The sequence below is a fragment of the Acanthochromis polyacanthus genome, chromosome 22 (genome assembly GCF_021347895.1).
Source record: "Acanthochromis polyacanthus isolate Apoly-LR-REF ecotype Palm Island chromosome 22, KAUST_Apoly_ChrSc, whole genome shotgun sequence".
Lineage (NCBI taxonomy): Eukaryota > Metazoa > Chordata > Actinopteri > Pomacentridae > Acanthochromis > Acanthochromis polyacanthus.
The window spans coordinates 26,409,898-26,427,449 of record NC_067134.1 but is presented as its reverse complement, the minus strand read 5'-3'; the positions used below and the strand labels follow the sequence as shown (position 1 = coordinate 26,427,449).

At 40.1% G+C, this 17,552-nt stretch overlaps 1 protein-coding gene across 1 annotated transcript in view; it reads left to right on the top strand.

The window, feature by feature from the left end:
• Positions 1–17,552, top strand: part of LOC110960948 (dystrophin-like) — a 221,941-nt gene that overhangs the window by 85,307 nt on the left and 119,082 nt on the right. The window contains 1 exon segment of the mRNA XM_051943268.1: positions 6,184–6,329. Within this exon segment, the coding sequence (XP_051799228.1) occupies positions 6,184–6,329 (146 nt within the window).

The window sequence follows — 17,552 nt, the reverse complement described above, 5'->3', positions numbered from 1 at the left end:
GGAAAAGTGTCGGCTTTCGTTGTTTCTTCATCACAGTCCACGGGGTTCTTGATGCTCTTTAAATCAGGACTTTAATGAGGCCAGTCTAAAACCTCGATTCAAACCGGATTCAGCCACTTCTTCACCATATTTAATACACATTTTGGGAGATTGTCTCACTGGGATGCCCACCTTCTGGCTGTAGATTTACACCCCCTGTCAAAAGTTTTGAGACACTTTCTCATTTAAATAAATTAGAATCCGTCTCAAAACTTTTGCCAGGGGGTGTAGGTTTGCTTAAAGAATGTGGAGGCAGTTCTGTTTTATTATTCCTTTTGCTTAGCATAAAGCCAGAAGCCGTTTTAAAAAAGGGAATGACTAACTCTGCCGCCATTGAAGAAACTCCACATTCACTGCTGGTCAAAAGTTTTAGATTTTTTCCGAGTTTTCCTGTGCACAGCTTGCCACAGTATTTGCTGCATTTTTCTCAAATTTCAATAGTCATTTTTGAGATACTTTCACAGATTCGGACGTCGTTTTTATCATGTATGACACCACACCAGCTTGACTGTTATATGTGGGAGTTTAAATAACTCATCTGGATGTGAAAGTTAAAGCATTGAAAAGTTTTCATTGGCCTCGGGACGCAAAGACTTCAAAACAATCAGAACAGCTAAGCACTGACAGCTGGCTTTCACCCCAGTAACCCATGTATTATTTACAATTATAAATGATCCCGAAACTGAGAAAGGATCGATGACGGTTCAATGCCAAGTCACGATGTATCTTCTTCACATCGGACAGGCACGGATTCAAGGTTTATGAACTGTGATTGAATCATTTGTTACTCAGCAGCTGTCTTCAGGTTGAGTTAGAGCTTCTGTGAAATATGGCGATATGTTTTTATTTTACTCTGTTAAAGTTAGATTATTATCACACATAGACAACAGATAAAAGTCACTATTTTTGCCTTAGAGAGCCAAAGAGCAGCGTTCACATAAACAGCCAAGCTTTGATAAAAGGTTTAAAGGCTTTAACAGCTACATTATACAATTATACAGCTTTGCTCATTATTAATATTTGTCACTGATCTTACATGCATTCAGAACAGAACTATACTAGAATTATTTTAATAATATAATCATCAATTAAAAACAATAATTTCTGTGCATCTTAGCCGTATAATCACATGGCATTGACGACAAACACACTGGAAAAAATGCCCCTCTCAAAACAAGAAAAAAATAACTTATTTCAAGGAACTTTTCCCGTGAAATAAGTGAAAAAAAATCTGCCAATAGAACAAGTGAAAAATGGCTTGGTGAGATTTCTTGAAGTAAGATGTGATCGTGAGATCTTAAAATTAGCTGGAAAACTTATTTTGAGCTGTATTTTTATCAGGATTGTCAAGCTTAGGTGTCTTGTCCCTCCAGTTGTCCTCATTTACGGCACCAAAAATTGTTGTTTCCTTGTCTGAAAAAAAAATTAAAAATTCAGAAAAAAATTCCCCAAATTTATAAAAAATTGCAAAATCTTCAGTAAGAAATTTCCCCTGAATTTTTTTTTTAAATCCCCAAATTTGACAATAAAAATGCTAAAAATATATAAAAATTGTAAATATTTCCAAAAAAGCCTTCCAAAAAAATATCCTAAAAAATATCTAAAGTGATTACATATTTATCAGTAAAATTTCTAATATTTTCTTTAAGATCATTCACAAAAAAATCAACCAAAATCCAGCGAAATTCGCTGGATTTTGGTTGATTTTTTTCCGAATGTTCTTAAAGAAACTTTTTTTTAAAAAAAATATTTATTTTTTCCACCAAAAAATGTTCAAAAATTTCCCCAAAGATTTTAGAAAATGTGGAAGTCTTCACTGTGAAAATATTTTTCCCCACATTTTTAAACTTTAAAATGGGTCAACTTGACCAGTAAGAAGACAGGAGGATTAAAACAAGATAATTTCAAGATTGTTTGACTTAACGAGATATTTAAGATGCACCGTCTTAAAACAAGTCCCTCCATCTTGCTGAAGTGTCACCTGTTCAGTGAATTTATCTTAAATCAAGTGGGATGAGACATTTTGACTAAAAATAAGACAAACAGACTTGGTGAGATTTAGAGTTTTTGCAGTGCAGAGGCTGTACTGTGAAGCTGGGATACATTTAACTTCTTAGCTCTTAGACACACTTTTTCTTTATTTGCTTTTCCCTCCACAGTTCGATTTAGAATTCAGTATTTGTCTTATTTATGTCATCGCAAACTTAATTTCCTTAATATCCAAGTCCCAGAGCTCATTTTTAAATCCTATTTAAGAAGTACAAGTGGGTAAATCGTCCATATCTGTCTGGTTTTATGTCTCTTTGGGATCAGTTTGGTCTTCTCACAGAGCTCTTGGACTTGCAAACAAGAAGTATTATTAACAGCTGCTTCCTGTGAGGGCTCTGGTCCAGGGAATGGCGATAAAATAGACACAAAAACATGCTTGCACTTTGTCACATTCATTCCAGCGACTGCCTGCTGTTTATGGTTCCAGAAGCGTTTTCTCCATTAAGGATTCATAATATCCTTAATGTTTGCTGAACAGAGGGATTGAGGACTCCTCTGGATGATGCAGAAGTCTTATAGTTTTGTGTCAGTTTCTGTTATTTTAGCTCAAATTTAGTGCCAGAAAGACGTCCTGTTTGGCGTGGTGCAAACAGGGCACTGCCAAGTAGCCTCAGACCATTTTTAGCTTCTCACCCCCGCAGAATGAAGCTTGTACCTTTGCTTCATCAAAAAACTGCAAATTTTCAATACCATTGATGGTTTGGACTGATGATTAAACCTCGAGTTTTGTGCCCATTCAAGCAGCAGAAGCAGTCGAACGGCTTCATTTCTCGACAACCCTGAGTTACTATAGTGATAAAAAAAAAAAAGTGAAACCAGGATCACCTGAAAGGCTTCTTTCCATGTTGCAACCTTACTGAAATATAATTTGGGAGTTGTGAGCAGTTGTCTTTACCACATCTAGTGCACATCTATAATTTATAATAAGAAATAAATAGATTTTATGATTAGAGCTTCAAAAAAAATCTGGATTGATGTTCTTGTCTGTCGTCGGTCGAGCACAACCTTTAAATTATTTAGGATTTCAGGCAGTAGATCATTACTACCATCATATCTTTACCTGACTTGCATGTAATATTAAGTTATTGACTGAATTAGTCCACCAAGGAACATGGCGGAGTTATGTGACGATCAACGTACGTTTGTCCGTCCGTCTGTCTGTTAGCAGCATTACTCTAAAACGGACAAACAGATTTGGATGAAATTTTCAGGTAAGGCCAGAAATAACACAAGGACCAAGTGATTAGATTTTGGCTAGTCTGGATCCACAGATGTACTTGAATTGCACCAATTCCATCAAGAGCAGTGGTCAAAGACACAAACAGAAGCTTGTGGATGGTTTCCAAAAGGGCCTGGTTGAGGTGAAAATGGGCAAAAGCAATGCTAATAACTGCTTTATTTATGTTTTGACCTCATATTTACAGAAAGGCTATAAAATATTCATGAGGGAACGAAAGGACATGATAGTTTTTTTGGACAAAGACGTGCATTTTTACTCCAAATCAAATCCATTGTCAACCACCTGCCTCACCGGATGATTTAATAAATAGTAAAGTGCCTAATCCAGCGGGCACAGATGGTGAAATATTCCATTCTACTGGCAAACAATCGCTGAGACACAGACTTTATTAACTGACAGTAAGCCGCACTCCACATTTTCCATTGAAGAGTCCTCAGGCCCATGCTCTTGGCTCCTCAGAGAGGATCCTGGAAGTGTCTGTTCATTTCCCCATGGCTGAAAGCCGGCCTTCACAGCCCGTCGTAGCCCACTCGCTGCACCAGACAGACTTGGAGTGATAAACGTCTCCACCCACAAGAGTAACAACAACCCAACAGTCAGCACAGACACGCTTGTTTTGGTTGTTAGAGAATGAGCTGAGATCATGGAAATATCGGCTGCCTACAGCAATGTCCACAGAGCGACTAGAAGCATGCGATGTCCTCTTCAATTACATGGCATTCATGTATTTGATTTAGCGCAGCACAGCATGTGTGGGAAAAGGTTGTTTCATACATAAATCTGCCATAAAGTGCGACTTTTTATGCTGCATAATTGTTCTGTCCTCACTAAATGTAAAGCTATCTAGCTAAGACAGACAGCGAACAGGAGACTTCATGTGGTAGAAATCTCTTTACTGTAAAGCTGTAACACACAAACACAACAATCACAACTGTGCATTACACGTCTCAAACACACATTTAAATGTTACACCACACAACTGATTGGCATCTAAATTTCATTAACTTTGAATTGACTTGTAAAATAATCTGTCCAAATTAGCCTAATTAGCATCTGAAAAGTCCGCTAGCTTAAATGCTAACAGATGCTAACGTTTGTACTCTTAAACTCGTTTTAACCTCAAATTGCTTGTTAAACTTAAAAGGACTAATTGTTAGCTTGCTTACAGATTGATATATAAAACAGGAGACAAGACAACACGAGGACAGCTGCACTTCAGCCATGACAATTCCATACTGAGCTTCTGAACAATTAGCATGATAATATTAACTCTCGCCAGTAGAGAGCACTCTGAACTAGTAGAAAAACTAATCAAACTCATTTACAACATTAAACTAACCATCACAATAATAGCGATTGTTTAGCTCCTCGGCTGAGCTAAAAATCATGTCAAAGGTGGTAGCACTTTAAAACTACGCATTAACTCTGAATAAACTGCTTTAGAACAATATTACAGCACAGGAAGTTTCACAGCAAGACTACCTGGATGGCCTGAGGACCACCAAGCATCCACCTTGTTGACGTGTCCTTGGATGTCAGGATGTCAGATCGTTACCAGCTCCAGATGCATTAATGCTGATGTCTGTGTGGAGAGGGCACGGAATTTCCATATGGAGATCTGTTATGAATCATATCTGCTGGCTTTAGAACAATATTTACATCTCTCTCCTGAAAAAAGACAGTGAAGTAAATGTAAAACTGACATACCGGTTTAGTTTGAGAGGAAGAGGGATGTCAAACATTTACAGTTAATGAAGTTACCAGCAAACCTCCGACAAGTTTTATCAAATGCAATAGCTACACAGCCAGAAAACAATGACGCTGAACAGAATAGAGAAAGGACCTAAAACTTGCAGCCATCGTGATAAACTGACGGCTGTTTATATCACCGGAAACAATAAATGTCGCCACTAAGAAAATGCCACAGAGGAAGAAGACGCTGAAAGAGGAAGCGATTCAGCTGGAGGGAGAAGAAAACGCAGAAAGAGATGTGCTGACAACAAAGCAGCCAGAGTGTACTTCTTTACCCACTGAGGCGGCTTATTCCGCGTGTTTCTCATCCACGCCCGGGGTGAGGTATTCAACTCACACATTCATCCACTCACACATGGCCGGAAGGAGTCGGATGTGTTCTGAATTCCTGATCAATTAATTTCTCTGAAAGGAATCTGACAGTTATTTGAATTATGCTTTTTATAAACATTGCTCTTCTCTCTTGCTTTGGAGTCCGTTCGTGTCCGGTTAGAGCATTTCCATTCATCAGTTCGTCTCAAAACAATCAAAGAAGGTCTGTTACCTTGCAAAGAATCTGTATTATTATAATATATTATTTAAGAGCCATGAATTGAGTCTGAATATTTGAAATGAGTAAATCAAACTGTCACATTTAAAGGTTTTCAAATATTTCACTTCTGAAAGAGGCGATATCAAATGTTGCATTTTATTTACATAAAATTATAACACTTAGGCAGTATAACAGTAATTATATTTTAAGATAATTTTTATAATAATGCATTTTATTTGCAATCCGCTTTTCATTTAAGCAGAATCTCAAAGTGCTGTATTATAAAGATATAAAAGGATAAAAACAAAGCAAGCAGCTAAAAAAAAAAAAAAATTCAAGGACATGTTTAATTAAAATAAAACTTCAACTTAAAAACTTTGTTAGAAAAATTTTCAGGCATTTAGGGAGGAAACTGTTTTTAATCTGTTTGTCTTCACCCTGTATCATCTTCTGAATGACAGCAATTATTACTATATTCAAGATGCTTTTTGCCCTCATGTCATTCACACACACATCTGTACCGTGTGTGTGAACATACGTGACATATCTGTCTGTCTTTCTCTGCACTCAGTTTTGGAAAGCCTGCCCCCAGCCCGTTACAAGGAAACCATAGCGATGCTGTTGTCATGGTTACAACAGTGCGAGGCCAAGCTGGCCATCCCATCAACAGCTGTAACGGAATATCCTGTCATGGAACAGAGACTGAATGACATTCAGGTACACACACACACACACACACACACACACACACACACACACACACACACACACACACACACGCACACGCACACACACACTGTCAGAGCTGTATAAGTGATTGGAAGTTGCTCTTATCTCTGCTTTTGGTTTCGCTTTCTCACTCACACGCATATTGTGCTGCTTATTGATATTTAACATCCATATTTGTCCATTTATCTTCAGTGAGTTTTCAGAATGTGTGTTACTGTTGTTTTGCAACTTTACAGAGAAGCATTTTTTGGACTACGCCACACATCAAATCTAGAGAAAGAAATTCCGTCTTGCTGAATGTGTTTCTGAGCCATCCATTTATTCATTCAAAGTTAGTTTTTTGGTTTTACCATATAGGACAAAGGCGGGAGAGGCAGGAACCATGGGGAGAATAGATGGGGAAAGACATGCAGCAAATGGGTCGGACTCGAACCCATGACTGCTGCGTCGGGGACTGTAGACCCTGTTTATGGTTTGCCCGCTCCACCAGATAAGCTACTAGAGCCGTACATTTATTTTTTAGATGAACTGTTGTGTTGTTTTCCTCTCACTCTCACTAATTTCGTTTCTTACTCGTGTCCCTTTAGCTGATGGTTGCATTTCAGCTCAATAGATGCTGAATTTTTGTCATTGCCGTTGATTGCAGAGGAGTCAGTCGGCTTTTCAGTTGTGCTAAAGACTGCAAGATGATGTTGGTCCTTTTTGCTTAATTTTAAAATGAGATGTATAGAATAAGGTGATATTTACCTCTATTTTAAGCTTATCCTTAGTAACTTCTCCTGACAGAACTGCACACCACACATTCACGGACCGCCATTGAACTGCTTTCATCGTTTACACTTTAACTTTAATTTCCTCAACGCTTAAACGTCGTCAGTTCCGATCTGTCAGCACTGGAAGCGCCTCTGCTTGAGCTGTGACTTTAAAGATTTTCTAACTTGTTGACATTGCTTTGAAGACATATCAGTGAACTTATCTGAGCTCAAATGGAGGAGTGTAGCTTAACGTTGGAGGCTGTAGTGGCATCTCGGTCTCTGATATGAATCACAGGTAATCATTTTATTAGGTGGACAAACCATAATCTCACCATCTACAGGGAGTCATTAGGGATTTGGCTGATGGATGGCTTTGCTCTGTGTTACTGTGTGTGCTCTGGACAACACTGCTGTTCAGTGCTATTTACAAATTCCCATAAAATGCCAAAATAGGACCGGCTCTATAATCCTGTGAGGCGGTATAACGCTGTAATCAGTTTTTACTACACGTAGTAAAGTTATATTACCCCTGGCGATGCCAAACTGCCACAGCAGCACTCTTTTAAAAGGATGCTTTCTGCAGTTTTTTGAGGCGGCAGGCAGAAGATGGAGAAAGTAGAGAAAACAGATCACATCATTTTCAAGTTTGCCTGAGACGTAATCAAATCTTAGTAGCAAAGATTGTTTTTTTTAGTGGAAAGTTACAGCATATACAGCCATAAACAGTTTTTTATTATATACTTTTATGACTTTTATGTCACTCAGTGTTGAGTTTCCAGTGACTCCTCCAACCCTTAGTTTTCCATTATGGAGTGATTCAAACACATGAATCTTTGCTGCTAAAACAATCATGCATTTTGGTTCTTTTATCCATTTATTTTAGGTCTGCTGGAAATATCACTAAATCTGTTGGCCGAAAAGTGTACATACTAGGGCTGGACCCGAATATCTGAATATCTGAATATTCGCTCGCTACGGCGGTTTCTGGATATCAATTTTGGTATCCGAATATCACCCCCCCACCCACCCGTCTATGGGCGGGCCAGACTGAGAGCTGAAGGCTCTCTTATCCCGCCCACATTTTACCGCAGAGGCTTCTGTTGCTGTCAATCATTCCAGACAAGACTGTCAATCAAGTATAGCCACGCCCCCTGGCTCCGCCAACTTTAACGATTTATTTCAAATTCAGTATTGATTTATTTTAAGATCGGCCACCTGATCTCTCATTTTGACCATGAAAACTAACGGGGAAAAAATCCTGAGCTGTAGAAAATCAGTCTATCAAATTTTATTTTTCCGGTGATGAATTGGGGTCTATGGAGCAAAAGCTTTTTGGAGCCAACCCCAGCAGACAGCGTGATATTGCAAGTTTTTGACACTTCCGAGTGGGCTTCAATTCTGGAGCCAGATTCTACGTCCATCTTTATATACAGTCTATGGACCAGAGGAATGGATCTGAAATTTGTGCCATCTCCGCCACAAGCCCCCCTCTCCCCGGATGTTACGGGGCGAAACGAATATTCGGATATTCGTCTTTAATAGGGCCCGAATATCCGGAGGCCAGAAACCACTATTCGGGCCAGCCCTAATACATACGTGATGCAGGTAGTTGTGATGATTAATATTCCTTAGTGACATGACCTCATACCTTCTTGTGAGTCGTTACAGCTGACTAGAGCAGCTGAGAGAAATCTGAGGAAATCTGAGGAGCTCAGCTAAGATCTGAAAAGGCAAATAATAGAGTGGAACAAGTATGGAAAGTGAAAAAGCTGATCCCATAAACATCTGTGCAAATGATCGTAAGTATGAAGTACATGGTACAATTGTGTGACTGCCATGATCAGGAACAAAACACAAACTATCACCTGCTGTTGAGGGAAAAACGATGAGGATGGTGAAGAGTTTCTGGCTCTAATTAACAGTGAGACCTTTATGATGATGAGATGATCATGCAGTGTTGGGACAGGGGTGGCATCTTATAAGAAACATGCTCTGTTGCATTTTGTTTGACCGAAAAAGTTTGTTAAATCTGATAGTGAACGCAAAAGATGGAGAAAGAGAAGGAAGATAGCGGGAGGAAATTGAACGGCAGTGTCAAGCAATGCCGACACAGATCCATGAGATCTGACAGCTCGAGACTGGATGAGAGACCGCGATGAACCCACTCACCTGCTGTACTTTATTTTCTCTTTTTCCTCCCTTCTCCATCAGATATGCTTGATTTGCCCAACATGAATCAAAAGATAAGCAGGTAACCGACTGTAGCGAGCACAGTCCCTCATGATGCTAAAAAATGATGTTTAAAAAAAACAAACGGCTATTTGCCTTTTCACAGATTAGAGGTCACTGTTCTTTGGCTTTGAGCAGTTGCCAGGCAACCACTGGAGACTAAAGTTGGTCACCGCCAAGTAGCAGTTAGACTTATAATTCAGGCAGATAGAATAAATAAATCACTCTGCTCTCTTACAACTGGGTAATAATTTATGGTCATTCGTTTTTTATTTCTTTTCTTTTAGGTCCAATATTTCCCTACTAGTTCCATCCAGACTTTCTTTATAATCTTCCCAATATAAACTGCTATTCCTCTGTGAATTCCAATGATATTTCCAAGGACGTTACTGCAGTTATGAAGTACCCACTCGTTGAAATTTTTATATTATTTTGTTGTTTCTAACCAAAATGGTGAATGGTTTTCTCCATTTTTAACACCAAATTGTGTGGACCTGTATTATTTTACAGCTTAATATCTTAAAAAAATTGAAAATTACGCTTGTAGGAAATTAACTGGGACATGTAGAGTCCATAAAATACAGCATATGATCTTACATATGGTGTGTTAGCCCATTTACGAATTTAGAATGACTTCATTGTGTGTTTTTATGACAAAATGCCACCTCTTTTACTTTTATTGCACATGGATTTCCTAATCATAAAGCACCTTGACTGTCACTCTTCTAAGCCGATATGTCGTGGAATCATAGTCTCTGGAGAAAACATATTCGTTGAGGACCAATAACAGGACCAAATGCACCTCTTTGGGGAAGAAAATATGCCGTTAAAATGCTCCATTTTTGTGATTATAGACTTTCAGTTGAGAAACCATCAAAAATAACGGCTCCTTGTACTTTCATGGCCTGATGTTGTCATGTGTTCTGCAAACTGTGGCCTTCATTTGAGGCAGCAGAGCCGTAAAAAACCAAGAGCATTTTATTTCCAGTGAAAACCAGCGATATTACCAAGCCTGACTCACGTCTGCTTCACTTGCAGAGAGAACACGGGAGCAGGTTTGATGCCGGTTTGAGTACGTTTGTAGGTGAAGCACATCCCAGTGGAGAAAATCAGTGATTCTGTTTACCACAGATGCAGTGTGTGCCAGCGTATTTACAGCACACAGGTGAACGTACACACACACATGCACACGGGGCTCTTTTTCATCGTGTGAGTGATAATCTGTATTTACAGTGAAGAGAATACAAGGTCTTTTGTCCTTTTTAAATTGCTTTGTCGTTATTTTTTATCTTTGACTTAAGTCAAGGTCACACCATGGAAGAAAGTGTGTGTGTGTGTGTGTGTTCTTGTACTTGCTACATTGTGAGGACCATTTTCTGCATTTAACTATCAAAGTGAGGACATTTTTACAAAGTGAGGACATTTTGGTCCTCACTTTGAAACAGCCATGTTTGAGGGTGAAGACTTGTTTTTAGAGAACAGGTATGAATTGAGGTTTGGTTAGGGTTAGGGTAAGGATTAAGTTTAGGCAATCAGTTGTGATGGTTAAGGTTAGGGTAAGGCTCTAGGAAATGCATTACGCCTATGGATGTCCTCACTAAGATAGAAGTACAAACGTGTGTGTGTGTGTGTGAGTTTGATTGTGGTCTTGTAGCTTAGCAGGGAGATCAAGCCTTGCAGCCCGAGATTAATTACAGTTGATTGTAGATAATAATTAGGAACTCATCCTGCATACTGATAAGCCGTCATTAATTTCAGCCCGACTCGTTTGCCTCTCATTGCCTGTATTGGCACACATATGTTAGGGGCTGGACACCTTTACTCTCCCCAAATAACACCATCACCTCTCTGTGATGGAGCGAGTCCATCCCTAAGTGTAGACAGGCTGGGAGAGCCTGTCTCCCCCTCAGCTCACCACGCAGCGCCGAATTCATTTTTCACAAACACCGACAATACACTAGTTTCATGTCATTTAATTAGCACATTTTTCATCGTGTCTAAGGGTGCACACTTAGAAACTTTAGTCATTTCAATCTTATATACACACGTGGACAAAATTGTTGGTACCTCTCAGTTAAAGAAGGAAAAACCCACAATTCTCACTGAAATCACTTGAAACTCACAAAAGTAACAATAAATAAAAATTTATTGAAAATTAAATAATCAAAATCAACCATCACTTTTGAATTGTTGATTAACATAATTATTTAAAAAAACAAACTAATGAAATAGGGCTGGACAAAAATGATGGTACCCATAACTTAATATTTTGTTGCACAACCTTTTGAGGCAATCACTGCAATTAAACGATTTCTGTATTTGTCAATGAGCGTTCTGCAGCTGTCAACAGGTATTTTGGCCCACTCCTCATGAGCAAACAGCTCCAGTTGTCTCAGGTTTGATGGGTGTCTTCTCCAAATGGCATGTTTCAGCTTCTTCCACATATGTTCAATGGGATTCAGATCTGGGCTCATAGAAGGCCACTTTAGAATAGTCCAACGCTTTTCTCTCAGCCATTCTTGGGTGTTTTTGGCTGTGTGTTTTGTATAGTTGTCCTGTTGGAAGACCCATGACCTGCGACTGAGACCAAGCTTTCTGACACTAGGCAGCACATTTCTCTCCAGAATGCCTTGATAGTCTTCAGATTTCATCGTACCTTGCACACTTTCAAGACACCCTGTGCCAGATGCAGCAAAGCAGCCCCAAAACATTACTGAGCCTCCTCCATGTTTCACCGTAGGGACAGTGTTCTTTTCTTCGTATGCTTGGTTTTTGAGTCTATTAACATAGAGTTGATGTGCCTTACCAAAAAGCTCCAGTTTGGTCTCATCTGTCCAAAGGACATTCTCCCAGAAGCTTTGTGGCTTGTCAACATGCATTTTTGCAAATTCCAGTCTGGCTTTTTTATGAGTTTTTTTCAGCAGTGGTGTCCTCCTTGGTCGTCTCCCATGAAGTCCACTTTGGCTCAAACAACGACGAATGGTGCGATCTGACACTGATGTACCTTGGCCTTGGAGTTCACCTTTAATTTCTTTGGAGGTTGCTCTGGGCTCTTTGGATACAATTCCAACGATCCGTCTCTTCAATTTGTCATCAATTTTCCTCTTGCGGCCACGTCCAGGGAGGTTGGCTACTGTCCCGTGGGGCTTGAACTTCTGAATAATATGAGCCACTGTTGTCACAGGAACTTCAAGCTGTTTAGAGATGGTCTTATAGCCTTTACCTTTAAGATGTTTGTCTATCATTTTTTTTCGGATGTCCTGGGACAATTCTCTCCTTCGCTTTCTGTTGTCCATGTTCAGTGTGGTACACACCTTTTCACCAAACAGCAGGGTGACTACTTGTCTCCCTTTAAATAGGCAGACTGACTGATTATGAGTTTGGAAACACCTGTGATGTCAATTAAATGACACACCTGAGTTAATCATGTCACTCTGGTCAAATAGTTTTCAATCTTTTATAGAGGTACCATCATTTTTGTCCAGGCCTGTTTCATTAGTTTGTTTTTTTAAAATAATTATGTTAATCAACAATTCAAAAGTAATGGCTGTTTTTGATTATTTAATTTTCAATAATTTTTTATTTATTGTTACTTTTGTGAGTTTCAAGTGATTTCAGTGAGAATTGTGGGTTTTTCCTTCTTTAACTGAGGGGTACCAACAATTCTGTCCACGTGTGTATGCTAATTTCCACACTCACCTTCCGTGTTGCGAGACTCTGTGCTCTGCGTCCTCTCCTCTCGCGCTCTGGGTGCGCACTGGCAAAACCTGGCTGTTTCCGCTTCTACAGATTAAATGTCCCGTTCTCGCGCGCCGAGCGGGTCATGTGATTTCAAAAGAGGCGCACCTTAGCAATTAAAGGTTTTCTGACTAGTTTAAGGCTTTATATGGAGGGGTTTGGGGGTTGGTGGTTCCTGTTCTAAATGTGGAAATTGTGCATGCATAGCATATCACCCATTTATTTGTAGAAATGGAGTTTTCTTTAGTTTTCTGTTTTGGGTTGTATCCTGGGAGGAGCCAGTGGGGTATATAGGGAGCGTCCTCGCTCCACAAGTCAGTCTGCTGCCGGTTACACAGGAGGTAACATGGGCTCCATCTGATTAATGCAGACATTAAAGGGGTAATATGTTTTCTTGGTCAAAAGTGGGTTTTTAACTCCTGATGGATTTTTAACATATTTTGGGCCATTTTCACTGTAAATATTTATTCACATATTTTTGGCACCTTTTCCAGCACTGTTCAGCACCAAATAAAGCACGTTAAAACGCAGTTTTTTTTTTGCCATTCTCAATTTTTGGTGAAGAATCCCGCCACACTCTCATTCTGGTCACTTAAAATAAAGGAGCACTGCTGTCTGGTGGGACTTTAGTCCTGAGCTACTGATACAGATATGAGCACTTAGCTGAGGAAAATGACAGTTTGAAGCAAGATGAATGTTAATGTTTCATGGAAAAGAGGAAGATCTCTTGGCAAGAGCTGTGGGATATGGAGGTGTTTAGAGCAAGCTTCACCATCAAGGCTGCCTGTGATGTCCTACCATCGCCCAAAAATCTCAGCCAATGATACGGGCTCACTCTGCCGGACTCCAACTACCCTCAGACACATTTTAGTGGGCTGCAAGACCAGCCTCTCTCAAGGCCGTTACACCTGGCTGCACAACCAGGTACTGAAGTGTCTGGCACTAGGTCCGCATGACTGCAGCACACTTTGCGACATGGAGAAAAACGACAACAACGGCTATGCAAAGCAGGAAACAGCTGAGGAAAAGGCAGAGAGGACAATGAGATAGTCCACCCCAGGATCCTTCTTGCTTGCTGAAGTCCGTCCATCCATCCGTCCATCCTTCCATCCATCCGCCCATCCATCCGCCAGTCCGTCCGTCCGTCTATCCGTTCCTCCGTCCATCCTTTTTTTCCATCCGTCCGTCCATCCGTCCACCTATCTGTCCGTCTGGCCATCCATCCGTCCGTCCGTCCATCCAGCCGTCCGTCCGTCCATCCATCCATCCATCCGTCCATCCGTCTATCCGTCCATCCGTCCACCTATCTGTCCGTCCGTCCGTCCGTCCGTCCATCCATTCGTCCATCCGTCCACCTATCTGTCCGTCCGTCCATCCATCCGTCCATCCATCCATCCATCCGTCCATCCATCCATCCATCCATCCGTCTATCCGTCCATCTGTCCACCTATCTGTCCGTCCGTCCATCCATCCATCCGTCCGTCCATCCATCCTTCGGTCTGTCCGTCCATCCATCCACCTATCTGTCCGTCCGTCCGTCCGTCTGTCCATCCATCCGTCCATACGTCCGTCCGTCCGTCCGTCCATCCATCCGTCCATCTGTCCGTCCATCCATCCGTCCGTCCATCCGTCCACCTATCCGTCCGTCCGTCCGTCCGTCCATCCGTCCACCTATCCATCCATCCATCCGTTCATCCGTCCATCCATAGATTTTCTTCCACTTATCCATGGCCAGGTCGTGCAGGCAGCAGGTGAAACAGGTCATTTCATACGTCTCTCTCCTTTCCACTTCCTCCTGAGGGATCTACAGTATAATCCCTCCAGCCAGTTCTGGGTCAGCCCTGAGGTCTTTCCCAGCTCGATGTGCTTGTAAAACCTCTGAAGGAAGTTGCCCAGGAGGTGTCTTAATCTGACGCCTGAACCAACTAAACTGGCTTCTTTTGATGTGAAGGAGCAGCTACTCCACTCTGAGCCCCTTACAGACATCCACAGGGTGATTTGTATCCTAATGTGTGTTGTGTTTTCCGTGCTTTCCCACCCCTCCCTCTTCTCCCATCCCTCCCCCTTGCCCTCCTCTGTCCTTCTCAACCCGCCCAGCCAGCAGACAGATGGGTCCCCCCTATATAGAGCCGGGTTCTGCTCGAGGTTTCTTCCCTGTTAAAAGGGTGTTTTCCTTGCCACTGTCACCTTTGGGCTTGCTCTGGGGGTCAGGCATATGGGTTCTGTAAAGCGTCTTGAGACGATTTGACTGTAATTGACGCTATATAAATAAAATTGAATTGAATTGATAAGAGACGTGAAAACAACAACAAAAAAAGTGTCATGATTGGTTCATAGATCTGTTGCTATCGGTAAACCTCTGGGCCATTATAATAATCCCCAACTTTCTTCTATCATTTCCCTTAATTTTGCTTTTCGAAAACTTTTTTACGGAGTTGCTTGGAGTGTTTTTTGTCTTCATGGTCTGGTTATGGCCAGGAGTACTTATTCAGTTGTTCAAACAAGTGTTTGTTTGTTTTTTTTTGCTACAATCACCTGAGACGCATTCAGTGTACTTACATGATCTCAGTCTAATTGTGTGACTTGTAACGCCAGTAGATGATACCTGTTCTGAATTAGATTTGTCACTTTAAAAGGAGTGGAAACTTCTGTAATAACTAATTTTATTCTTTATATTTTTTTAAATAATTGACCTTTACTTTGACATGAAAGGATGTTTTTGTTGTTATTTTATCAATTATTGCTGTTAAAATGCAATCAAGGGAGGAAATTTCAAGGTGGAGAATACTTTTTGTTGGCACCGTAGAGTTACCTGAGTCTGGTGATGGTGAGGAAGTTGTTTGTGTGTCATTCATGGTCATATCATTTAAAAATGTAAGAATGATGAAGCTTGCTCAGACTTTAAGTGGTCTGAATGACTGGTGGACGGTTCATAAATTCCTAATTATCATTCTAAATGAAGCTGGAATTGATGAGACAGCTGCTCGTTGCTTCCCGATTCTTCGTTTGCTTTGTTGTCTGGCGCTGTTTGTCCATCTGAGCTCACATCTGCAGCGTGACCCTCATTATCCTCAGAGATTACATGATTTCCCAAAACCTGCTTCTCTGAGCAGACGTCCTCCAGAACTTCCACCTCCTGAGAGATGGCGCTGTTTTCTACAACATGCTCCTCAGAGTCCTTACAATCTAAAATAACTCCGGAGTTTGCACATTTTAGAGGTTCAATATTGTCACTTTTTCAGGATGGTTTAGCACATAAATGCAAAAAAACGAGTCGTCTTCGAGGAGCCAGAAGATCTCAAAACTCTCCTGGAAAATGACGAAAAGTGTCACAACTTTGAAAGGTTTATAGAGGCTCTTAAAGTCTTTAGTTGTCTAGAATCAGAACTGCTGGAGATTGTTAATCTGTCAGTTCACGTATGAGTGCAAAATAGCGAACATTTTGTGCAGCGACCAAGTTGCAGTAACCATAAATACATGACTTACATTAGTGGCTAGAGTGGCATCCATGATTAACTGTAGAACCGACACATAAAAACCTTCATTTTCTTCTCGTTTTACCCAAACAAACATCTTTCACAAACGTCTGTTTTGTGTCCAAACCTCAGCAGAGTTCAGCTGTAGCAGTGACAGACCTACAAACATCTGCAGGTATCAGTTTAACAGAGGGTTTTTCAACATGCTTACTTACATATAGGAAAAAATGCCCCTCTCAAAGCAAGAAAAAAACTTATTTCAAGGAACTTTTACCTTGAAATAAGTGAAAAATCTGCCAATAGAACAAGTAAAAAATGCCTTGGTAAGATTTCTTGAAATAAGATGTGATATTTAGAATATTGAGATCTTAAAATTAGCTGGAAAACTTATTTTTAGCTCTATTTTACCAGGACTGTCCAGCTTAGGTGTCTTAACCCTCCTGTTGTCCACATTTATGGGCACCAAAAAATATTGTTTCCTCGTCTGAAAAAATCCCCAAATTTCTGAAAATTTGCAAAACCTTCAGGAAGAAAATTCCAATAATTCCTTAAAAGTTTCCTTCAAAAGTTTTATTTAAAAAAATCCCCCAAAATTGGCAAGAAAATTCTTGTAAATATTTTCAGAAAATGAGTAAAAAGCTTTCACAAAAATCCTAAAAATATCTAAAGTGATGACATGTATATCAGTAAAACTTCTGATATTTTCTTAAGAAACATTTTTAACATTTCATTTTTCAACCAAGAAATGTTCAAAAATTTCCCAAAAATGTTGAAAATGTGGACATCAGAGGTTTCACTGTGAAAATATGTTTTTTTCCACATTTACGAACTTTAAAACAAGTCAATCTGACCCACAGGACGACACAAAAATTAAACTTATTTTGAGTTTTCTTGTAAGATTCAACTCTTAACAAGATAATTTCAAGATTGTTTGACTTCACAGGATATTTAAGATGCATTGTCTTAAAACAAGTCCCTCTATCTTGATGAAATGTCACCTGTTAAATGAATTT